The sequence below is a fragment of the Petaurus breviceps genome, unplaced genomic scaffold, assembly GCF_028583685.1.
Source record: "Petaurus breviceps papuanus isolate PSGF00001 unplaced genomic scaffold, PetGlider_PUasm1.0 178, whole genome shotgun sequence".
NCBI lineage: Eukaryota > Metazoa > Chordata > Mammalia > Diprotodontia > Petauridae > Petaurus > Petaurus breviceps.
This window is the reverse complement of record NW_027185777.1, coordinates 495,713-521,970: the sequence shown is the minus strand read 5'-3', so window position 1 is coordinate 521,970 and position 26,258 is coordinate 495,713. Positions and strand designations below refer to the sequence as shown.

The 26,258-nt window shown below is 42.6% G+C and overlaps 1 protein-coding gene and 1 pseudogene across 1 annotated transcript in view; both read left to right on the top strand.

The window, feature by feature from the left end:
* The window catches only part of SUSD5 (sushi domain containing 5), a 102,553-nt gene extending 84,776 nt beyond the window's left edge, over nt 1-17,777 (top strand). Inside the window, exon 5 of the mRNA XM_069086139.1 lies at nt 13,835-17,777. Within this exon, the coding sequence (XP_068942240.1) occupies nt 13,835-15,129 (1,295 nt within the window). The 3' untranslated portion in view covers nt 15,130-17,777. The remainder of the gene's footprint in view (nt 1-13,834) is intronic.
* LOC138159745 (biogenesis of lysosome-related organelles complex-1 subunit 2 pseudogene) lies at nt 3,672-5,100 on the top strand (annotated as a pseudogene).
* Nucleotides 17,778-26,258: the final 8,481 nt, after the last annotated feature.

Below are 26,258 nucleotides of genomic sequence, written 5' to 3'. Positions count from 1 at the left end.
TCTGGGTCTCAGGTTCCTCGTCTGCCACAAGAAGGGGGTGGGCTAGGTGACTAGGAGTTCTCTGAAACCCTTTCCAGCTCCTCTGACCTTGATTCAAGTCCCGGTTCTGACAGCTGTGAGCTGTGTGGCCTTGGGGAAATCATTGAAACTTTCTGAGCCTCAGTTTCCAAATCTGTAAAGTGCCGAGACTTGACCACCCTCAAGACCCTTCCATCTTTGTAGATTTCCAGTATCACACCTGATATTTGTGAGCTGCATGTTCCTAAGCAAGCTCCTTAGAGCTGGAAGGGGCCACACAGAGGATCTAGTGACCCTCCCATTTGACAGATGATGAAACAGAGGCCCAGAGAGAGAAAAGGATCCCTCTAAGATTATATAGCTGAGAACTGGCAGAGCGGAGGTTCAGACTGTAGGCCTCAGCAGTCTTTCCACTGAGCTATGCTATAATTTTCACTGCCTTTAAGGATGCCAAGATGCTTTGGTATAACATTCTTTCTCAGTTGTAACCCATCCATTTTGTAGACAGAATTGAGGCCAGGTGCACGCAGTTAAAGTAACTTGACTAGTAGCCTCTTGCAAGTTGGTGGTAGAGTTAGGAAGGAAGCCCAGTTTGGGCCTTACTGTTCCCCAGCTGGCTCAGCTTGATCCCAAATGGCTAACCTGAAAGCCTCAGTTTAGATGTAGCTTTCACATTTGCCTAATCATTTAACTAATCAATCTGTAAGCATTTATTACTCATCTACTATGTGCCAGACACTGCTAGGAGCCAAGGATATAGACACAAAAATGAGAAAGTCCCTGACCTCAAGAAGCTTATGTTCTACTGGAAAATACAGCATATACACAGATGAGTAAATAGAGGATGTATACAAAATAAAGGCTTTTTAAAAGGGCTTTCCAGGGGGTGGATGGACTAACTTGGGAGGGTAGGGGCCTGACCCAGGGATCAGGAGAAGGAACTGAGCCTTGAAGGGAGTTAGGAATTACAAGAGGTGGAGATAGAGGAACAGCATTCCAAACATGGCGGACAGCCTGCGCAGAGGCCCAAAAGGGAGGTGAGATTTCTAATACAGGGTAAGTAAGTAAGGCTTGTTTTCTCCTGAAACGGCCTGATTTTTTGATAAGAACTTATTTGAAGTGCTGCTGTGTAAGAAGTGGGATTAGGCTTGTTCTGTTTAGCTCCCACTTGGGTAGAAGTTATACATAAACCATCAAGAGTGGTAGATTTGGGCTCTATACAAGGAAAAACTTCCCAAGTATTATGTGATTCAAGAATAGAGCAGGCTGCCTCCATGGAACAGTGAGTTGCCTGTTACTGGAGTCCTTAGGGTAGGGGTTGAGGATTCGAAACAGGATTCCTGATTTGGATGGTGGTTATATCAAATTACCTTGAAGGTGCCTTCCAAATCAAAGACCTGATGAACCAAGAAATGACAGATAATTAGTTGAATCAAGGTTGTACTAAAAGTAAAATGAACAAAATCAACATGCATTGTTATTCCCCCAACACACCTTGTAATTGCAGGGTGGGTGATTGCATGGCTGTTTATAAAGTCTGGGCGGACAAAACAAATCTAGGTCCCTGCGTTGATATAACTTAGTGAGGGGCCTTCTCTTAATGGGAGGATACCATGGAAAGGTGGCCTGGGTATTGACATGTTTTCAACTTGTCCTCATTCCATGCCTGGACATTAGGGAAACAGAGAATTTCCTTTTGCCTCTTAGAGAGCTGTGTGATGATGTGATATTTAGGTGGGGCATCAGAGGCAAGCTGGACTGTAATGGTGGAAGCACGCTTTTTTTTTTTTAACTTTTACATTTACAAAAGAAGCCCTCAAAGAGCAATGATTTATAATGTTATTTTCCAGATTGGCAGGGATGGAGGTTTTTGGAGGATCTTTAGCATGGCACAAGAACTCCAGATGATATGCAGAACATTCCCAATGACATGGAAAAAGGTATTAAAGTGTAGCTAGGTGGCATCATAGAGAATAGGCGGCTGGGCCTGGAGTCAGGAAACTCAATTTCATGAGTTCATGTCTGGCTTCAGACATTTACTAACTAAGGGCAGCTAGGTGGTGCAGTGAATAGAGCACCAGCCTTGGAGTCAGGAAGACCTGAGTTCAAATCTGATCCCAGACACTTGACACACTTACTAGCTGTGTGACCTTGGGCAAGTCACTTAACCCCAGTTGCGTTGCCTTCCCCCCCCTCCAAAAAATAAAAATGATCTAAGACTAACTGTATTGTTATCAACATTTTATGAATGAGGAAAATGAGATTAATTGAGTTTAAGTAACTTGCTCAAAGTCACACAGCTAGTAGGTATCAGAGAGAGTGCCTGAACCCAGGTCCTCCTGATTCAAAGTCCAGGACCCTTTGCACTTTCAAAACTGCACTTCCATAATTATCTAGTGATGTTATCAAGGCAACTAAGGATTTAAGTCTGTTATATTCATGGAAACCAAAATCCCTAAAAATATTTAGTGTTACTTTCCTTTGCTGTATAAATCACCCCTGCCTGTGAGATCATAGAACTTAAAGGCACCTTAGCAATCACGTAGAATCTAAATCTTATTTGGCAGAGGCTGAAAACAGTACTGGGGCAGCTAGGTGATGCCATAGTGCATAGAGCTATGGGCTTGGAATCGGGAAGACATATCTTTGTGAGTTCAAATCTGGACTCAGACACTTACTAATTGTGTAACCCTGGGCAAGTCACTTAACCCTGTTTGCCTCAGTTTCCTCATCTGTAAAATGAGCTAGAGAAGGAAATGGCAAACCACTCCAGTATCTTTGCCAAGGAAACCCCAAATGGGGTCATGAAAAGTTGGACACAAATGAACAATGAAATAAAAAAGACCAACAGTCATAAAGATTTTTTTAAGTTAAAAAATTACAATTCATTACAAAATATTTTAAAGTCATACAGATTTTGTGCAGGATCCAAGGTGAGAATTTGGGCACAGAGATACCCCTGAGCCACTGCCAGCTCTAATGAAATTCAGTTGAATTCCATTTTACAAGCATTTATTGAGCATCTCTCTGCCAAAGCACTTTCCTGGACTTTGGAGAAACAGAGACAAAAACAGTCTCTGATCTCAAGGAGCTCATGTTCTACTGGGGGCTGCCATTTGTAAGAAGACAATTTGGCAGAAGTACATGCAAAATAAATCGACAGAATTTGGAGGAGAGGGGGGATAGCGCTGACAACTAGGAGAAATCAGGAAAGCCTTCCTGGAGGAGGCAGTTCCTGAGTGGTTTTGAAGGAAGTAAAGGCTTCAAAGCTTTTGAGGCATAATGGAGCCCTCCCAGGAAACAGGGAGGTGAAGAAAAAGGGTAGGTGGGGAGAGGTGGGAGGATGAGGATATAATATTGTATGACATTAAAAGACACTGTACAAAAGCAATAAAAGTTTTATGATTGTGCAAGGAGGCACCATGACAGCAGCTTTAAGAAACATTAATTAGAGTTCACAGTTATGGTGTGAGTAAAATATTGCTCAAGTGGACTGTTCTGTGGCATTGGGGGGTGAGTGAAACAGAGCTGAAGGGAGGAGGGAAGGAAGAAGGACCTGTGATCCCATCAGCATGGGTACTTCCGCCTCTGGTGTTGTGGAATGAGGGCTAAAGTGAGAGTCTTGGGGTCCAGGTTCAAATCCTGGATCCATTCTTTACTGTGTTGGTGACCTTGGACAAGTCACTTCCTGTCTATGTGCTGCAGTTTCCTCATCTATAAAAAATAAGAGGTTGAATTAGATGGCCTCTAACTTTTCAATTTTATGATCCAGTGATTCATCTACCCTTTCCCATCCTGTGTGACTATTGTCCAAGCCCTACTATATAGCTTCCATAGGCAAATTAAAGCAAATTAAGAATTGATTCTCCATTGATAACAATCAATGTGTCAAAACCATGATCCTCTTATAAAAACTCATTCCATTTCCTGTAATGCTTTAGGGGGTAGGAGGGAATGGGATGGGAGGAGGGTGTAGCCATATCTGAACATGAAATGCTGTTTTCTTAGGAGACCACAAGAAGCCATAAGCCTTGTGGAATTGGTTTTATTTGACTATGTCTACTTGTTAGAAAGGTTTTGTCTTTTCTCCTTCTCCCCCTCCCCCTTTTTCCTCCTACTCCTCCTTCTTTATTCCAGTGGAGAAGAGAATTAGAAGGGAAAATAAATAAATGCTTGTTAATTGAAAAAAAAAAATTAATTGGGTGAGGTGCCGCTCTCCTCCGGCGCATGCGCGCAGTCACCGGAAGGCCTGTGGCTGGCTTACGGAGCCTGAAAAGGCCCAGGCATGGTGTCCACAGCGGAGGGCGTCCCTGCAGCCCAGCGGGAGGGTCTGAGTCGAGACGATGCCGTGGTGGAGACGGCCGAGGAGGCCACGGAGCTGTGCCAGGACATGTTCTCCAAAATGGCCACGTACCTGACAGGCGAGCTGACAGCCTCCAGTGAAGATTACAAACTTCTAGAAAATAGGAACAAACTGACTAGCTTGAAGTATCCAGAAATGAAAGATATTGCAGTAAACATAAGTAGAAAGCTAAAGGACTTACACCAGAAATATGCCGCCCTTCAGCCTTACCTGGATCAGATCACTTTCATTGAGGAGCAGGTAGCTGCTCTTGAGCAGGCCGCTTACAAGCTGGATGCGTATTCAAAGAAACTGGAAGCAAAGTACAAGAAGCTAGAAAGGCGATGAAAGGGTTCTTTAGCACAAAGACTGAAACTGCAAGAATGTTTTATAAGAAATATGTGGATGGGACTTTATCGATAGGCTTCAGTTCCCAAAAGGGAGTGGTGCTGCTGACCCAAGGAGAATCCCAGCCCCGCCTCTGGCTGGATGTGTAGCTCTGGCCACCCCCATGTTTTCCTCAACCTGTCCCCCTGGAACCTCATCTTAGCGTGTGCTTCCTTGTGTGCCCTGGACCAAGGCTCAGAAATCAGGATCAACCCCGTCTGGAGCAGACACAGATGAGAGGCTCTAGGCTCCCTGTCTCCTCCCTTGCCCCACCCCCCTCATAACCTGTTCTTCAGCTTAAATAATAAATGCCAACATATGAAAAAAAAATTAATTAAAAAAATAAAAGGAAACATGGGTTTAAGCTTGAGAAGAAAATAGAAATAATGCAGAATTGGTGGAGGTTGTGGATTTGTCTGTGTCTGGGGCTCTTAAAAATGATCTTGCTGCCATTCATTTGTCCTAGTTGGTTTTGGAGTGGGAGGGGGCAGGGACTAGGGGTGGAAGGTTGGGGGAGCCATAGATTAGATGTCCCTTTGAACTCTTGGAGTTAATTTCTTCACAGTTTAACCAGCTAAGTATTTAGATAGAAAATGTATGTGGAGGATCTTTCTTTCTTGTTTTAAAAATCTCTCTTGGGACATATTGATCCCATGCTATAGAGTTAGAGTATTTACCCTGAAACTCCAGATGACATCACTGGCCACTTTCCCAGGCCCTGGCCTGGGCATCTCTTCTGGCTGTGAGGGAATCAGCTCCTTCTGCCCCTTCACAGCCAGATGCTGTTTGATTTACTGTCTCCTTGAGCTCTTTATATTCTAGTCAATGGACTGTGGCTCCTCTGTTCTCACTCACTGGGATATTTTTCACATTAAGTTCAAATTGGGATTTGAAATGTTTCATGGGATGGTGTCCCAGTGAAAGTCTTATAGATCTAGTCAGGGTGAGATTTCAAATAAATTCTTATCCTTTTTCCCTCTTGTTCTTCTTTCTTCAGTGTTCCCAAAGGTCTCTGATTTAATCTGCACTGGATATTTCTTCCACCAATGCATACTGCACCTTCTCCATGAAGAGACATTCTTCATGAGTTGCTTTGGCCAAACATTTTCATCACCTGGTGGTTGAGGCTTTCCAGGCTGAGCTGGGTTAGTCCTTTGAGCATGGCTCAAAGTCATCTCAGCATCGTAGCACCTGCCAGAATCTGTGTTGTGTTGGTACAGCTTTCAAGAGTCAAGGTCACCTCCATGCCAGGATGAGGCATTGGGGTCCTACTTTAACGTAGAAAAAAACTGCTAATAATTGGTATAGCGAAACATGAAAAGAACCTACATTCATTAAATGCCTCTTCTGTGTCCAGGCACTGCTTTCAGACCTAGAAAAACAAAAAGGATATAACCCCTACCCTCAACGAGCTTACATTCTGACAGAAATGATGGTCTTATTAGACAAATAACAGTAATGCTGATGAGTACATCCAATGACTTATTTTCCCTAGTCCTTTAGTTTGAAACAAAAAAACCAAGGAGGTGAGACTTTTGAAGAGGGTAGTCCAGATCTCATGGGAAAGAGAGCACCAAGTAATGATGGAAACACATGGCTCTTTGGAATTTGGAGCCTTAGAGAGTTGCCAGGGGAAGAGAAGGCCAGCAACTCACTTATAATTTAGTCGGGAGCTAGTATAGCCAGAAGTAGGACTCAAAGCCCAATATTACTAATTTCAAAACCAGTTGTCTATCTCTTTTCCCAACTCCCTGTGATAACCAGCATCAATACCAGCTCCCTTAGGATGGAAGCTTGAAATATGACCTATATTAGCTGTAAGTAGTACCCACATTGATGAAGTCATCACATCTGCCAAAGCACCAGTTGGGAGTTGGATACCACCAAGAACTCTCCTATTAAATCTTAAAATTGATATGTGGATCGGCCTGAAATGATATGATACTTGAGTAAATACAGGATATAGCTATTTTCAGGCAGACATTCGCTTTACTTACAGAGTCCAATAACAGTCACTTCAATTATTTAATTCAAATCAACAGTCGTTTATTAATCACTTGTGTTTCAGATTCTGTGCTAGGTACTGGGAATATAACAAACATAAACTTCCCCTACCTGTAAAGAACTTGCATTCTATTAGGGAGAAACAATAAGTATGCCCAGAAAATGATAGTGGAAATATTCAGTGTCCATACAAAGTGATTTCTGTTGGGGAAGCATTACTTAGTGTGGGAGCTGTGAAAGGGCTTGGTGGGAGAGGCAGCATTTGGGCCAAGCCTTGAAGAAAGCTAGGGATGTCAAGAGATCGGAGATGAAGAGGGATATGGCCTATGAAAAGACAAAAGCAGGAGATGAAGTGTCATATGTGGGGATTGACTCAGCCAGTCAGTGCATGGGGAGGGGGAAGTAACACAGGACCAGTCTGGGAAGATAGTGTGAAGCCAGATTGTGCAGGACTAACCACGCTTAAAAACCAAAAAAATCCATGAAGAACTAGCAGGATACGAGAGCACCATGTTGAACAGGTGCCGTCTTCCCACATAAATACTCATTTCCATTCTACACACTTTGCTTTCTAGGATAAGGGGAGAGTGTTGAGATGCTATAGCTCAGAGAATCTGGGTGGGTCGATGAATGCCATCAGTAGAAGCAAAAGACAATCCAGGGGCGCCTAGGCGGCCCAGTAAATAGAACACCAGCCCTGGAGTCAGGAGCAACTGAGTTCAAATCCGTCCTCAGACATTTAACACTTACTAGCCATGTGACCTTGGGCAAGTTACTTAACCTCAATTGCCCTGCCTTCCCCACTCCAAAAAGCAAATTAATTAATTAATTAAAATAAAATAAAAATCTAAAAAAAAAGACGTAATCCAGTTCTACACAACCTGTTGCCACTAAAAGTAATGGTCACTGAATTGTGGCTGCCATTGACATCAGTCCTTCCATCTTTTCCTTTCCTCCCTTCTCTTCCTCTCTTGGTTTCCAGCTTGCTCCTTCCTCTATTTTTCCTTTCTGGTTGGCTACCCAGCTAGGTTGTCCAGTGGCATCACTGGTGTCTTCATGTATGGGGGCACTCCCATGAAAATTGCCCATGGTAATCCTGCTCTGGCAACAACAGATTCAGGTCTTCCCTGTCAGGTCTGGCCATCTATGCTTTCATTTGATCGCTTCCTTATTTAACTCTTAAGAAAACCAACACAAAACAAAACAGAACAAAAACCAAGAACAGTAGAATTTCTTGTCTCATGCTTTTTTCTTTTTCTAGTTTGTTGAATCCCACCAAAGGAAGGTGGTGGGTGGAGAGACAGTGAGAAGTATAAAGACCCAGGCTCTGTTCTGTCATTATAATGAGCAAGTTTGACCCCTAGAGAAGCAGTGAGAACAATGCCCTGCCCTCCTTTCTTTGCAAAGGAGGGGGACCAGGAGTATAGAACATGTATTCTGCATGACTGGGTTGGCTTCTTGGTTGGTTGGCTGAACTCTTTCTTTCCTTTTTATTCTTTATCACAAGGGATGGCTTGCTGAATGGGGGAGGAGGGAAGGATGTATTCAGAAATGAGAATGAAGTAAAAATAAAAAATGTCAATATAATTTAATCTAGTCTTGGGCCTTCCAAGCACTGACCATATAGCCTTGAATATGCTATTTCACCTCTCTGAGCCTTAGTTTTCTCATCTGTCGAATGGGAAAAATATACCCTGTGCACCTCAAAGTGCCATGTATTTTATGAATACAAAATATTATCCATCATTAATCAGAGTTTTATGTTTCTGTTGCAAGTAACCACTTAAGAAATTCCATTAGCCCTTCTCTTGTTGCCTCTTGGCCAGGGCTAAGACATTAGAAGAAGCCCAGGGTATAGAACCTTAGGACTGGGCTCTACTGTCTCTAAGGTTCTTTCCATCTCTGACATTTGCTGTTCTGTGTTCTATGAGATTAAAGCATAGAACACAAAGGCTGTCTGTCAAGGGCAGGCTGCTCCTTTTCTGGGTCACTTGAACTTTCTAATCTTGATCTTTGAGTGAAATTAGCCCCCTGGGCCCAGAGCATCCTGAGCATGACTTTAGTTTGAAGGATCAAGTTCATTCAACATCCACATCTGGGGCACAGAGAGATGCCTCTTCAGTAGCAGGGTGAGCAGACATTAGCTAGTCAGTCCAGTGTGATGGCCTTCCCAGTGTGAAAGAAGGGAGCAAGAGGGGATGGGATCACCAAGAAAGGGAGCAGTTGGTCAATGGAACAATAAACCCAGTTAACAAGTGGCTGCTGTATGTTCAAGGCCTTATGCTTAAGGTAGGGAATAAACTAAACAAACAACCTGGCCAGAGAGCTATTCTGTGCAAACTCCACACAGAGAAGGTACAGTATATAGGGTGTCACACAGGAAGTCCTGAGTTCAAATCCTGACTCAGACACTAACTGGCTCTAAGATTGTGACAAGTTGGTTTATCTCTCTTAGTCTCAGTAAATAAAGCACCTAGATAAGATAGATAAAATAATAAAGGTAAGATAAGATAATAAAGCACCTAGCTCCCAGGGTTGTTATGAGAATCAAATGAGAAAATATATTTATGCACTTTACAAACCTTAAAGCACCTTCATAAATGCTGGCTTTTGTCTTCCTTGTCACTGTTACCGGTATGTCCTTATCAAGGAGTTCTTTGAAGAAAAGGCGTAGCTGATGCTTAACAGAGGCAGGTAGTGGTGGAAAGAAATTTGGAACTGAAAAACCATGAAAGACCATGGTTTTCTCCACTATGAAATGACAACAAAAATACCCATAATATTTTCTCAGATTTGCTATCTGCACAAGCGTGCATCATTTGACCATCATGTAACTGCTCTAGGCCTTGGTTTTCTCGTTATATTCCCCATTAGATTGTAAGCTCGTTGAGGGCAGGGCCTGTCTTTTGCCTTTCTCTGCATGTTCAGAGCTTAGCACCTTGCCTGGTACATAGTAGGTCATTGATAAATGCTTTTAGATGCTCATCGCTCAGTGTTTATGGGTGCTTATTGGCTGAGTGACAGGCTCATTTGTAAGAGGACATTGTTGGACGAGAGAATCATGATGGTCTTTCCAGCTCTAAATCTATGATTCTAAGTTCCTCCTTGCCTCCCAGGGTGATTGAGAGGCCCAGATGAAATAATATATGTATGTAAAGAGGCAGGCATTATTATCACAGTTGTTCAGAAGTTGCAGGAAAATGAGTGGCAGAACATTTGTCCAACATCTTAATTTTTACAAATGAGAAGTTGGAGCCTTAGAGGTGAAGACTTGCCCATAGTCATATGGGTAGTAAGTGGCAGAAGTGGGATTTGAACCCAGGTCCTCTGACCCCAAATCTAAGATTCCTTCTCAAATGGTAAGGGAAACAGTTAATCCTAGCCACACGACCACCCAGTGACCAACAGTGCCTTCCTCTAGTCTACAGAGCAAGGACAGGAAGGCAGAACATTGCTGAAAGAAGCCAGCCAGCTAGGGCATTCTGATAGGGATGGGGAAAGTGTCAAGTCTTCCCAGCTGGAGGCGTGGGCCTATTCCTTTGATGATCTGAGAGCTGAATGGATGCTTTCATACAGGCACCCCCAAAGCGAACGGCTCCTACACACATAAAGGTGGCCACTGTAGACTGTACAAACACAGAAGGGCCTTGGGCCATCGCACAGCCAACTCACTCCACTATCTCATTGTCTACAATGAATGAGACTCAAGTCAGGAGCAGTCAAGATGTCTGCTGGAAACTCCAGATATAACTTTGCAGCTTACTTTACACCCAGTGGGAAGATCTGGCTCTTTGCCCTCCAATCCTTGAGAGAGGCAAGAGGTTACAATGGACAGCCGGGACCTTTTCTTGCTTTAGTCCTCGTGTCTTTCCACAGTAAAAATCCCCTCTAAGGATGAGGAGTGGAGCAGCTAAGTGGCACAGGGTATAGAATGCCTAGCCTGGAGTCAGACTCATCTTCCTGAGTTCATTCAACCTTGGACACTTACTAACTGTGTGACCCTAGGCAAGTCAACTCTGCCTGCCTCAGTTTCACCATCTGTAAAATGAGCTGGAGCAGGAAATGGCAAACTGCTCTACTTCATCCAGAAAACCCCAAATGGGGTCACAAAGAGTCAGATGTGACTGAAAAGATGACAGAACAACAAAACAGCATGAGGAGTGGGAGGGGTGGGTGGGATGAGGGTCAGATTGTTCTCAAAGAGATTCCAAATTTGTTTGGATTTTTCATTTTTGTTTGTTTCAAATCCCCAAACCTCAGAAATTTGCCTAAACAAAGAGAAGCCTTGATTCATAGGATGTTTAGATAAAGGCAGCCAGCATCTCTGTTGGTTATGTTTGAGGTTGGGCAGAAACAATATGTGTGCAGTGGCTGCCATCTTCCCATCCTGTGGCGTATCAGCTTTTATATCTGAGCAAGCAAGAAATTTGTGTCCTACTAAAAGTAGGATGAACCCTGAATGCTTTGTCAATTCCGGCCCAAAGTCACCAACTCCATGAAGCCTCCACTTCAGCTATAACAGCTTTTTCCCCTTAACCTCATGGAATCATAACTTTATAACACACTTAATACATGCTATTGCATTTATTTTGTCTTCCTCCTCTCCCCTCCCTCCCTCACTGTGTGCAGCTGCTCCACATAGGTGGGACCATATCAGAACCGAAATTTCCTATTTCTCCCAAAGTCTAGCACATGTTAGAACCTTCCAAAAATTATCAAATGAATGGATGAATGAAAATGGGAATCAAATAAAATTTGCTGGATTTGATTTCATAGTTAAACTCAGCAGAGCTCATTGAATCTTTGGGTACAATTCATCGAGTTTCTATCCAATTTAATTCAACAGTCCTTTTTTTTTTTTTAAAATATTAATTTATTTATAACAAAATTTTAGAAAAAAGGGGGAAAAAAGAGTCCCCACCGTTATAGTAATGGCATTTAAAGATTCCCCTGTATTGGCTTGGTTTTCAAATTGATTGTTTTAAAACCCAGAGCTTGTTAATCCCACCTGTGGGATGGACTTGTTGATGTGAAAAGAAAGTCCTGAACTGGGAGGAGCTGGTGACGTAGATTTGGAGAGACAAGAGAGAGGCAGAAGACCTTTTTGGAAGAGCACCTCGTGGAGAGAGAGAGACTAAGAGAATTGCTGGTGGCCGCTTTGAATTGCCCTGGACTTTTGAGACCTGCCCCCTGAGCTGCCAAGGACTGAGGAGACATGGCTGTTTTGCTGGTACTTTGTGTGTCTGTTTTGATGTTGTTTTGCCATATTTGTCCACTGGTGAAAGACTGTCCTGTTGAAGAAGTCCTGGAACCTGGCTGTTGGCTAAGAAGCCCTGAGACTGTCCTGCAGACAGAGAGTGAATACTGTCCACTGGTGAAGGACAGTGCTGTTGTTGCAGGGGTCTTGGAGACTGTCCTGCAGACAGAATGAATGCTGTCCACTGGTGAAGGACAGTGCTGTTGTTGCAGGGGTCTGGAGACTGTCCTGCAGACAGAATGAATACTGTCCACTGGTGAAGGACAGTGCTGTTGTTGCAGGGGTCTGGGAACCTTTCTGTTGGTTCAGAAGCCCTGAAGAAGGATTTTCTTGTTGTATGTTTACAGAAATCCTGGGAGAGGGCTTTGCTAATGTTTTCAGGGGTTCTAGGACTGTTCTACAGACAGAGGATGAATTAATGAAGGGACTGGCAATATATCTTGTGGCCTTGCTAAGCCTTGTCTCCCCAGGAACTAAGATTGTTGAGAACTTGCCTCCTGTCAAGATGAAGAAAAGACCTCCATTTGGGTATTAAGTGCTGTGTTTAAACTTGATGTAACTCTGGGGTAGATTCAATTGAGATCCAGGGGTGGGGAACTTTTGACCTTTCTGTGCTCTGTGATTGAACAAATGAAGGTACTTTACTTATGTTTGGAAACTAATCTCCATTTGAGAAGAGGGACTTTGTGGTGGACAAAATGAAGGTATAGCCTAGGGGTGGAGTAGTATTTAGAACAGGTACTTTGTAATTGATTGAATGATTGGAAGGTCCTGGGGTGGGGTAGTACTTGGAGATTATTTAATCACACTTAGTAAATGCTGTATTTTGAATGATGTCATGTTTTGATCTTCTCTGTTCTTGGTTTGTCACTGAATAAAATGGAGAGCACCTATGCTGGTATTTTGAACCTTGGGAAGTTGCCTTTCCTTGGCATTACATTACACCCACCATCAAGGACTTAAAAATCTAGTGGGAGATTTCATAAAGCATTTGTGTATTCAGGGATCATCCTAGTTTCAACATGACAGCAATTTTTCACCCACTAAAATGCAGGAATCAGTAGATAACAAGATGGGAGGCTGGTGGTCACTACAGGCACATTGTCTCTGCCCACCCCCAAATGTAACCAGCAGAAGCTGTTCTTCATTTTCACAGGTCTGTTGTAGGCACCACCATCCTTCCAAGGATCCAGGTTTTTAACCTCTGAGTTATCACTGAATCAGATTCTAGTTCCGCAATTCAGCTTACTTAAGTTCAATAATTCACTAAGAGCGAGAGGTGCTAAGTGCTGGCATTGTCAAGGTCAAAACAAAACTCTCCTTACCCTCAAGGAACTAACATTTAACTCCATAACATCAAAGTTCCATTACAGTAAAAGCTCTGCCTGTGATTTTTTTTTTTAAAGCAATTGGGGTTAATTAACTTGCTCAAGGTTGCACGGCCAGTTATTTCTGGGTGTGGTGCTAAGTATTTGAGCCCAGATTTGATCCCCAGGTCATCCCAACACTGGGGCCAGTGCTCTTACTCGCTGTGCTACCTGGCCACCCCCATCTGCCTGTGATTTTTATCAAGGTAGCATGCTACTAACTTGGTTCACTTTGGTAATGCCCCTGACAGGTCAATCAATTAATGAACATATATTAACCACCTACTGTGTACCAGGCATGGAGTTAAGCCCTCCAGATACAGAGGATCTGTATCTTACAAAAAGAGGCAAAATACAGTCCCTGCTCTCAAGGAGTTCATGATCTAATGGGGGTAGGTACAGCACCTATGCTCTGGTGTCTAATGCAACTTACCACCCCCTTCTTTTATTTTTTCCTAGGTGAAGCTGAGACGCATATTGACTATGAAGAGAATTTCCCTGATGACAGATCAGTGCCACTCACAGATCACAAGAAGGATCAGAGTAAGGAGGAAGAGAAGGAGGCCAGGACCCAGGAAGAAGCCTCTGACAAACTAAAGCAAGGTTATTCCATCTCTGTTTCTCTAGGGAGGGAAAGCATGGCTGGCAACAAAGACATAAAGACGAGGGGCCTGCCCGGAGGAGAAGGCAGAGCTCCCACAGAATCCCCAGTCTCCTTGCTGAGCCAGAAACATTTATTTTGGTTTCCTGCTGAGGGTTTTCATGAGCCTGAGTTGGAGAAGGAGATGATAGAAGAGAAGGCACAGAGGCATTTTTCCGATGGAGATAACCATATTGGAGTGAAATCAAAACTCCATGAGCCAGGTACCAAAATGATCTATGACAGTGCTGACTTCCCCATTGGACCAACCCTTGACAGGAATGACAGCAAGGTAGGGGAGCACATTGTGAGCAGCAGTGATGAGTCCTGGTTAGATGGCTACCCTGTAACTGATGGTACAAGGGAGGAAGAAGAAGATGATGAAGGGGACAAGGGGGATGGGTCAGTGGGTCTGGATGAAAGTATTCTGGTCATGACTGACCAGCCCAACCATGTAGAAGTAAAAAAACCCAGCAGTACCATGTTCACTATTGGTGAAGATAGAACCCAGTTGACTGTCACTCTGATGAGAACAGTGGACTATGGACCAGCAACCTTCACACCTACTACTGCCCCTGAGAATGTGAGTCCCAGCAAAGGAGTGAGTGACATGGTCACGTATCAGTCCACTGTGCCTTGGGGATTTGCGACGGATGAATCTCCAATGTCCACCTTACTCTATGACCTTACCAACTCAACCCCAGGGACAATGACGCTAGCAGATCCCCAACCCCTTGACCATATCCCATCACCCCGAGATGCTGAGAGGGATGCCACCACTCTTCCTCCTGCCCAGACCACCATGCTCAGCACCCATGGTAGTTTCCCAGACTCACCCTCTGAGAGATTCATGGAGCAAGAGCTCCCCACCTCAAGTATCAAAGAAGAACCTCTTCCAACCACTGAGTCCTGTGTGGGGGAGGCCTGCTCAAGTGTCAGTAAAGGTCCAGTGATTGCCGTCATAGTGATTGTCCTATGTTTGTTGCTGCTGCTGCTGGTGATCAGTGCTGTGTGGTGCTACCGAAGGAGACAGCAGAAGAGCTCTGTGTATAAGCTGAATGGCAAAGGTCAGACTCGGCATTATCATCAGCAGATTGAGATGCAGAAGGTCTAACTGCCACCAATGCACTTGGCCTTTCAGAAATAGTGGAAAGGACCATCAAACCCAACTGGTGAACTGGGACTATATAGGGTGTGACTTGGTTGGGGCAGGGAAAAATGGTTGACTCACCCAGAAGAAGACTGTCTTTTTTTCTGAACACCTAACCAAACTGACATTTTGATGTTCATTTTAAAGACCCTGGATGGACTCTACAATGGAATAGCAGAACTTAAGATGCTCCATTTTCTACTTCTCCATTGCCTTCTGCATATACAAAGGAGAAAGCAGACCCTGGCTGGCAATGATCTTATCTCTCCCATGACTTCCTTCACCCAGCAAAAGCCTGTGTTTTTGCCGTCTTTCCCAACTTAAAGGAAAACATCCCTGTTTGGGTTGATCATTCTTTCTTTAAAAAGAAAAAAAAAAGTAATTGGCCCCATCCTTCAAATAGATGAGACAAATGACCTCGATGGGCTGGAATTTTTAGGCCCGTGTTATGTAGGATCTGGATTTTTATTGCCAAGCATGGGACTGGGAAGATATATCATGTTGTTGCCTTATTATTTTGTGATGTTGCCCAGAGAGAATAAATTAGCTCAATTTGGAGCCTTTGGCTTTGGGGTGATATATCAAAAATTGCAAAGTAAAGGGGTTTTAGAGACTTTCAGTGGGTGTGAATGTGGAGGAGAGTGTCCTTCCTGCCCCTGAGACAAAGACTTGACTTTGTTGTCTGTTGAGTAATGTCAGCTCCAAGCCAATCAGCTCAACCTCCTTTGCAGAGCAGTGACCTGGTTGTTCTTGGCCATGAGCACCTGGTGCCATCTCTGTCTCTTTGAAAAGGATGGAAGAAACCAGTCATTGGCCCTCCTTGTCACAGTAACACTGGCTTCCTCTGAACCAGGAAGAGAAACTTATGAAAAAGGGCAGGGGAAACATAAGTGGAGAAGGAAGTAGGGTAACCAGGGTGGCTACTTCCTTGATAACAGAGAGGATAAGGATTTTGAAATGGCCACAACTGGAAGCTCCACCTGACCACGTACATTGGTCTGGCTTTGTTCTGTAGCCCATTCTGGAACATGATACCAGGCATCTTTTGGAAAGCTGAATATTACTGGAAAATAAATGAATTCAAATGTAGATAGACATGGGGGAGATGAAATGATGAAGCAGATGTACATAAAAGACATTTTCTCTTCTCGTTCTTAACCAGCACACGCCTTAGTGGCAGCATGGAGGAACTGCCCTAAGAGCCATGCTTGTCCTTTACAACAAATTGTTGACCTTGTGGCCAGTAAACCCATCAGCCTCTTCCAACATGAATTACCTAATTAGAAATAACTCTTAACGGTAAATGGTTGGGGGTGGGGCAGGGTATAGAGAGTGGGAATAAAGGAGTCAACATTTCCTACAGCACCTGGAATAACTAGGTTCCTTTATGGAGTTGCAAAATCAACTATTAGTATTTTACTGAAAACATTTAAAAAAGAGACATTGGAAACTTGCCTACTTTTTTACTGGGTCACCTCTTTGGGGTACAGTCTTTGTAAAAAGAACAATAGGTCATATAACTGATCAGATAAATTACTAGAACAATCTAGGGCAGGGGTGGAACCTGCAGCCTCAAGGCCACATGTGGCCTTCTAGGTCCTTGGGTGCAGCCTTTTGACTGAGTCCAAGTTTTACAGGACAAATCCTTTTATTAAAGGGGATTTGTTCTGTAAAGTTCAGATTCAAAGGGTCACACTTGAGGACCTAGAAGGTCACATGTGGCCTCAAGGCTACAGGTTCCCCACTCCAATCTCCTGAATCTGCCTCCCATGGAACCTATTTAACTTCCATCAGTAGATAAACCTAAGAGTTCTAAAGCCCGGCTGTAAGACAGTAAATGAGAACAAATTTGGAATAATGGGAATGAAGTCTAGTATTACTAGATGGGTGTAGCCAAAACAAAAAAGCAAAACAAAAAAAATCAAAACTGGAAACTGTACAAATTTGTAAATATTTTCCCCCTAATATACTGCAAGGTAACCTTTATGCTTTCCATGCGTTCTAAGATGCAAAATAACCTCTGTCTCAACATTAGAATTGCCATTGTAAACTATTTTTTAAGCAGTAGCTGAAAATACTGAATTTACACTAACCCATTTAATGAATAATGTGAACACGTAACTGAAAAGTACATACTATGTGTCAGCTGTGTGGAAATATATTGCAAAATAAATACAAAACCATTGGTATTTAAGCTTTTATGTGATTTGGCTTATCTCCATTAATGTTTGAAATCCACAAGTGCGTGAAGGATGGGAATGACTAAAATCTTCAGCCTGGGAAAGGAATATATGTGATGCTTTATGTAAAAGAATATACAAATGGCCTAAAGTTTCATATGGTGAGGGACTCAAGAAGACTCAGTGGATGTGAGAAAATACGACTGTTTATTAGTACAAAGCTTCAGAGACCCTTCAAATAAAGAAAAAAAAAAAAAGATGGCTTAAAAATGGTGCCATTAATAATCCATTGCTAAGGGGTGGCCAGGTGGCTCAGCGAGTAAGAGCTCCGGCTCCAGTGTTGGGATGACCTGAGATCAAATCCCGGGCTCAGACACTCAGCACCACACCCAGAAATAACTGGCCGTGTAACCTTGAGCAAGTTACTTAACCCTGATTGCTTAAAAAAAAAAATCCATTGCTGGACTTCAACCATCACATTAAGCCCTAAACAAAAGAGATGCTGTTAAGATCGATTAATACTAAATTTATTCAGAAAGGATTGGCAGTAGTATTAGCACATAACTGAAGACTTAAATGACTCCTTACATACTCCACTTTCTTGAAACAATGAGTAGAGGGGTGACAGATTTCTGGAAAGACAATTGTATTGAGAACTGGATGTTTTTTGGCCACTCATCTGCAAAGATTAGATTGACAAGCAATATTAATTCCTTGAGCCAAAACTTGGGCCTAAGAACCAACTAATAGGTCAAGGCTCATTAATGACAGTGAACCAACATGAAATTGATCAACACTTCTTCATAGTGGAACGATTCTACATGTCAGAACTTTGGACCTGTTATGACAAAACGGCACTGAGAGCCCTGCACCATGCCCCACAATATGTACCTTTTTCTTTCCTTTTTTTCCACCTCTCTCTCTCCATTTTATCTCTCTTCTCTTCTACTCTTTTCTCCCTTCTTTCTCCTTGCATCTCCCTTAGGTCTACCAGTGAAACTTGTAGACATCTCTCAGTCTAGGAAGCAGCACTAAGAACTAAACATAGTTTCAGTTCCTGTGTCAGACAATAATAAAAATAGCTTATATATTGATGGTGCTTTAAAGTTTATAAAAGTCTCTACATATATTATCTCATTTGATTCTAACAGCAAACGAGTTTAGTAATATAACTATCATCAATTCCATTTTACAGATGATAAAACTGAGGTTCTGGGAAGTCAAGGAAATTACCCTAAATCACATATCAAGAAACTGGAGAGCCAGAGTTCACACTCATTTCTTCAAATCTAGTAAAGAACTAACATATAAAGATATTAGTGTAAGATATTGACATTTAGGTGTATCTATCAAAGTTAGATTGGAACACAGAAAATAATAGTTTATAAATGTTTACTGAGTTGAACTGAAATTTTCTCAAAGTTACCTTCTTTATGTAAGAGCCTTTCTGTAGTTGGATGTGCGCATCTAGTGGCACAGTACATAGAGTATTGGGCCTGGAATCAGGAATACTCATCTTCCTGAGTTCAAATCTAGCCTCAGATACTTCCTAGCTGTGTGACCCTGGGCAAGTCACTTAATCCCGTTTGCCTCAGTTTCCTCATCTGTAAAATGAGCTGGAGAAGGAAATGGCAAGCCCCTCCAGTATCTCTGCCAAGAATACCCCAGATGGGGTCACGGAGAGTTGAACACAACTGAAAAACGACTTTGAACTTTTCTGTAGGATCTAGGATTTCTTCACTTTGGCAATAGGGGACTTTGGTATATTTTTTGGACAGGTCTTTCTTCTCAAGATCCTAAGACCCATGGTATGAATCTGTGATTTCTATCCTATCTGCCATGTTAAGTAACAAAGGCCATTGAGCCATGAGGTAAAGAGATTAGCAGAATAAAAGCTACAGAAATGGCAGGACAAATAAGACAACAAACAAAAGTACTTTTCTATTTCAACATTTTTCTATTTTTCTAATTTCAAAGACCTCAGTTTCCAATAGAGTTGGGTTTCCATGAGCAGTCCAAAACAGGAAGAAGAATTAGAAGAATGAAAATGACTTTTACCTTGGCATAGATGATTACAACATTGACCCCAGGTACAAGAAAATCTGGGGTCTGTTCCCCTCCCTGCCATATAACAAAGGCCAACTAACTTACCTCTGTTGTGTTTAGAAGCATAAGATGAAGACGTGAGATCATATTTTTAAGTCATAAGCTACTTGATGGCTGGGATTGGGTTTTCATTTTTTTTACCCAACTGGTTTTAGCACAGTGTCTTCCCCAAAGCAACCACCCAGTTAATGTTTGTGGAATTCAGTTGAATGTGAAAAATGGTGGTTGAATTGACCTCTAGTGAAAAAAGTACTCTGTAAATAGTAATGTTACTTGCAATACTGGGTGACATAGAAAAACCGTATCTCTTTTATTTGGTTGGTTTATTCTAGTTAGCAGTGGGTTAATCAAGGTAAAAGAAAAAAAACCAAACCAAACTGAAAATATCCTTTAAGTCTGAGTCGTCACTATCCCTCTTCTCCATTGGTGGAACTCCCATGAGAGTCCACACTGTATCTTGTGAGCGGGAAAGGGCACGCCAAGGCAGGTACGGCATGAACCCCAATTTGCCAGAGCACCAAGGGCCAATTTACCAAACCTTCAGCTGAGGCTTAAGTTTTCTTTTCCTTTTTTATGTTTTTGTATGGAGTTTCAACTCTCCACACTGGGTCATTCAAGCCTTGAGTCCCCAGAAAAAAGAAGTCGCTGTTTAAAACATGGCAGACAGTCAAGAGTTCAGACATCTGCAGTGAAGGATTAGTTGTGGGTTTTTCTCAGTGCTTTGCTACCAACGGCATCACAGCTCCATGTTCAAACATTATTAAATGAGAATGTTTTCTCTGGCACTGATCCCCTCTCTCCCCACAGTTTAAGTATTGAATTTTTTAAAAGTGAAGGAGCTCTGGATTACAGCTCACATTTAGAACTTAAAAACATATTTTCATAGGCGCTGGCAGAGGTGGGCAGCTGTTTATCCTCACTGGCAGCCATCATAAACACTTTCCTTTCAAACCTTTTGTCTATTTGCAATTCAGAATTCGGTGCAATAAAATTTGCATGCTATTAAAATCCCTTTAATGGGAACTCTTTAAAAGAACAGATTTCCTGAGTTAGACTTTATTGCTAATAGTTACTGCAGTAAACCTGGCTCAGAGATCTACCCAAAAGGTTAGTAGGTAGAAATATCTAGGTTTTCAAAAATAAGGAACTATTTTAATAAGGCAACTTTGTTAGCTTGCATTCTACTTTTATCTAATAGGCACCCTTTAAACATTTGCAGCTTGCCTTAATTTTTCCCCAGATGCATTTTCCTCCTCCAGAAGTCAAACTGAGCATGAGCACTGCTCCCAGAAATCAGGTCCTAATGGCACCAAACTGTCACGGCAACATCCCTTAACCTAACCACCAAACACGACCTTTCCTTTCCCCAAGTTGAAATGGTGCTGGATGTGTTGAGTGTTATTAAGTTATAAGAACATAGATCTAGAGCTAGAAGAGACCCTTCCTCCACTGGGCTTAGAGTAAATGTGACTTGCCCAAGGTCACACATATAGCAAGTGGCAGAGGTAAGGTTTGAATCTGTGTACCCTGACTTCTTGCACTGACCCATGCTGCCTCTCCCTGAAATCTGGATGGGGGTGGGGGAGAGCCTTCATCAGTAACTGGGCTCCAAGGACCACCAGATGTGAGAGCTCCCACATAGAAAACTCTATGAGTAGGAGCCTTTCAATGCTGAAGAGCTTTTCAATGTTGTACAAAAGGTCTATGACTTTTCGATGACATATGGGCAGTCTAGTCATATGGCAGTATTCCATCCTTGTGTTACTAGCTTCTCAATACTGTGTAAGTGCGGTCAATATGTGAGCAGCACTATAGAAACAGGATTAGTGTGTCTGTCTTTGTTTTCAGTTGCTTTTTTCTGTTGTGTCCAACTCTTCATGACCCCATTTGGGGTCTTCTTGACAAAGACACTGGAGTGATTTGCCATTTCCTTCTCCAGTTCATTTTACAGATGAGGAAATTGAGGCAAATAGTTTTAAGTGACTTACCCAGGGTTCCCAGAATTGAATTCAGGAAGATGAGTTTTCCTGATTCTAGGCCTGGCACTCTATCCACTGGGCCACCTAGCTGTTCCATGTCTTTGTTATAAATAAATAATAATAATAAATGCTTTTGAAGTTTAAAAAACAACAGCAAAACCCCAATAGCAAGGCTCCACACATTTGGTACAGAAGGAAGGAAGAACCCCAGTACTGTCTTTCATCACAAGACCCAGGCAGCATGCCACAAGGTAAGCAGTCATCTCAGCCAGCTTTGGACATGCCAACAGTCTCATAAACATGTTTATTTTCTTTTTAAAAGATGGACCTGGCTGATGCTTAGTTTAGAGGATCTTAATCCAGGAAACACTTCCAGGAACCTTCTAAGAAACATGCCCATGGAGGTTATTGGGGTTGAAGGTTTTTTTTTCTTTTAAGTCCAGTATACAAATTTGCATTTTAACAGTCTACTTATAGAAACCATTATTTTTTCTAATTTTTTTTTCAATTTGGTTTGATTACTTTTGAAACTGAAAACTCACTTTGAATCTCCCTGCCCACAGCTTTAAGAGATTCAGTGTGCTATAAAATGCAGATGACACCACCTTTGCAAACATCAATAACCCAGTACATTATAATGGACCATATACGCTGGAGCAAAATCCAGACCCCAAAGGCAGTTTTTACAAAAGCATTTACTTAAGTACCTGAGTCTGGTAAACAGATACATCCCAGAACTATGCACCCTGTCCAATTTACCAATTTGGAATTTTAAAGATAGAAAGGTCCTTAGATATCATTTAGTTCAACTCTCTCATTTTCCAAAAAAAGAAACATATCCAAAGAGGTAGTGACTGGTCCAAAATCATAGACTAGAGCCTAGGCCTTCTGACTCCCCACTGAGCTGTAGTGCCTGAATATAGTCTCTATTTATAGTTGGGATAGTGGCTATTTGTAGCTGGGATAATCAAAAGGTGAAGAGAGAAGAGCCTGGGCTTCTAGACCTGTCCCATAACTAGTAGTTTGGGTGCCCAGTATCATTGGCACCCAACTTACCTTCAAATCAACTTTTAAATTCAAATCAGTTGAAGAAAGAAAAAAGACTTTCCTCCCCCCTCTCTCCCTTCCCCCGTCTCCCCTCCCTGACACTTGTGAAGCTATCGCTCCAAGAAACTGCCCCTGGGTGGGACTGGGGGCAATCAGGTAGGAATAACCCAGCTGAGAAGTGGGAGTGTACCGTGCTGGATAGCTTCCTATTTTAATGAAGTATTCTTGCTAATTGGATGCTAACTACACTCATTTCTTTGCTACTGAAGGAACATGTGATCACTGATTTAGTTGTAAAAGGAACTTCCTGGGACATCTCACCCACAGCCCCTCATTTTACAGCTGAGGTAGCTGGAGCCCAAAGCAGTAAGGTATTTATTCTAGATTCCCCCAGGTGGGACACAGCATAGCTGGGATGTGTTCCTGATCCTCTGACTCCACCAAACTGTACCCATTAAATTTCAGGCTCCTGGAGCAAAGGCCTGATTGCCCTGCCTTAGGTATGGCTCTGCACATACACAGGAAACAGACAAAATTCAAGTAAGTGGTGGCTCTTTTGGCCCTGTGTATGTGCTTGCATATATACACACAGGGACCATTAATTTCAATAAAAATACTGTACACATGGCAACATTTTCTCCTTTATATATGACTATGATACAACTGATCTGATTTCATTTGGGCAAGTTTTGATTAATATTTCCAGCAGGAGAGAGAGATATTTGTGCTGATCTATCGATATACTCACCCATTTCCCCTTTGTGGCCCACAGCATGCATTTGCAAGACAGCTGGCCCAGGGTCATGAGACAGAGCAAATTTTAACTGCCCTATCTATGGTTTCTAAATACAACCTTGGATTCCACCCAAGAGCCAAAGCAATTGGGTAAATGAGCCACTGATGAAATCACAGTCGGGCAGCCCATCAAGCACAAATGACCTGTTTTTAAAAGAATAACTCAATTTAAGAGTGATGGCACTCTGGCAGGAGATGCGAGCAGGATCGCACCGCTGATTTCACTGGTCTAGGGGACTCCCAAACAGCAAACCCCCTCCACTGTCGCAGATCACCCCTTGTGGTGTAGTTTATAATGTTAGAGACTTGTTTATGGTACTAAGAGGTTTAGACCTGCCCAGAGTCACCCAGGCAGTAAATATCAGAGGTAAAGATTGCGCTTAGGTCATCCTGAATCTCCAGGCTGCCTCTTTTAGTTATAAAATGTATATAGATCATACTGTTCATTGAAATAAACCTGAGAGGCGGCTAGGTGGTGCAGTGAATAGAGCACTGGTCCTGGAGTCAGGAGGACCTGAGTTCAAATCTGACCTCAGACACTTAACACAAAAACTAGTTGTGTGACCTTGGGCAAGTCACTTAACCCCAACTGCCCTCCAAAAAGCAAAAGAAAGACAGAAAGAAACCTGAACTGAAGAACAAGAACAAGGAAGTTTCAATTGTAGGATTTTTCCCTATTCCCTTACTTTCTATTATGTACGTGTGCATATAATGACTCAGAAGTAAGAGATTACTTTCATCCCTAGCTAATGTTGTTCCTTTAGAGCAGGAGTTCTTAACTTGTTTTTGGTGTCATAGACTCCTTTGAAAATGCACCTCTTCTTCTATTTATAGACAGGAAGATGGTGATTGAGTGTCATCTGGTACAATGATTGCAGTAATTTCAAAGTAATGAGCATAGACAATCTTTTGGGACATTTGCATCAACTATGATGCGACCTGCCCAGGGTCATATGGCAAGCTTTATGGATATTATCTCCTTTGATAATCACAACAAATCCTGTAAAGTAGGTGCTATTATTATCCCCATTTTATAGATGAGGAAACTGAGGCAAACAGGGTTAAGTGACTTGCCCAGGATCTTAAGTGTCTAGGGCCAGATTTGAACTCAGGAAGATGTCTTCCTGATTCTGGGCCCTACACTCTATGCACTATGGCGCCACCTAGTGTCCCAATCTGTGATGTGGTGACAGCCTAACAATATTTTTTAAAGAAATGGGGGTATCATTAACCAAAGTAAGGTAGCATTCCAGAAATGCATCAATAACATGCAAGGCTCCCCACCTCCCACTGCAACAATTCAAAATGGAGAGAGAACAGGGAGAGTTCTACTCGGGGTGAATGTACATGGCAATCCAAATGTTCACTCTGGTGAGTCTCCATGAAGGTTATATTTTGAGAATCATAGGATTTGGGGCAGGAATGGACCTCAAAAATCACCTAGAAGGGCCATTTAGTCCAATGTTCCCATTTTACAGATGAGAAAACAGAGGACCCGACAGGTTAAATGCCATGCCCAAAGTCAGGCAGGTATTAAATGTCAGAGACAGGATCTGAAGCCAGGTGCCAAATTCAGTGTGCCTGCCACTGACCCAAAGAAAGTCTCTCTTTTGCCCCTTTCTCATTGGTTGGTTCTTTTGTTCATAAATAATCAAGCAAGCCTGAGGACACAAAGGAAAAGAAGAAAAAGGGCTTCCCCTCAAGGAGAGCACTTTCTAATGGGAGAGACCACCAGCATCAGAGTAGACAGACTTAAAGTGAAGAAACCTACTTCACAAGGGCCAAGTAGACGGTCCCCCTTTTGAAATGGAAACGTAAAGAATGGACTTCAGAAAATACTATGAGAAACGTTAGTCCCAGAAGAATGCAGGCAGCCACAGAAATGGGGCCAACGAACTGTACCTGAACATTCCTGAGGACAGTGTATTGGGGTAGAAAACCATGTATTGGCATTATTTATGTTTAATTTTTTTAGCTATCTCCCAATTACTTTACAATTTGGTTCATGTCAGACTTGGGGGTGTTGACATCTCTGCTGTACAGTACCATGTCTCTCTCTGTCTCTGTCTCTCTCCCTTTTTGGTGAGCAATCAGGGTTAAGTGACTTGCCCAGAGTCACACAGTAAGTGTCAAGTGTCTTGTGGCTGGATTTGAACGCAGGTCCTCCTGAATCTGAAGAGGTTACCCATAAAGAGGGTTAGGGTTGCTCTGGAAACTCCAAAATACTAACATGCCAGGTCCTGCCAAATGAATTCGACTCAAGTCTTCTCTCAGACAAAGGAAAGTAAAGTTTATTAAAAGTTCGCTTGTATTGGACATAGACTAAGTCTGTGCTAGGGCATTCTAAGGTGCTCTCACCCACATGGAGGGAAGATGGGATCTTATATACAGAAAGTTATGGGAGGAATCTAGGGGTGGTCTAGAGGAGTTTGGGGAGGGTCTTCAGGAGAGGTCAAATGAGGTAAATGAGTGATTAAGGGAAGGAAGTTGCTGGAGGCTACCTGGAGACCACAGACAATGGTGGGCTAGGCCAGTTCAAGGGTGGACTGATATTTTGATAGGCTCAAGGGTGGGAAGTAGACAGACAATGGAGGGCTAGGCTAATAACCATGTCAGGGCCCAGCCACAAAGTAAGGCTTACGGCCTCATGAAAATGCCTCTTCAAATGGGATGATTTAATCAGAGTTCAAGGAGGGTTCTTAGAGCCTGTACCTCAAGGATCCAAGGAGAACTCAAGGGGGTTCCCAGAGCCTGCATCTCATCGAATCCAGGGTCAGTGCCCTATCTTATCAGGTACAGTCCCAAGCCAAGACCTTTGCCCCTTATTCCAAAAGAATTTGAATCCCATTTGTCTAAAGGGCCCTGGAAAACCCCACCTTGAAATCTCCTTAGATAACCCCACCTGGAAATTTCCTTGGATTTCCTCACTTTGAAATCTCCTAGGATTTCCTCACTTGATCTGGCATTCCCTTGAGGTCATAAGTTC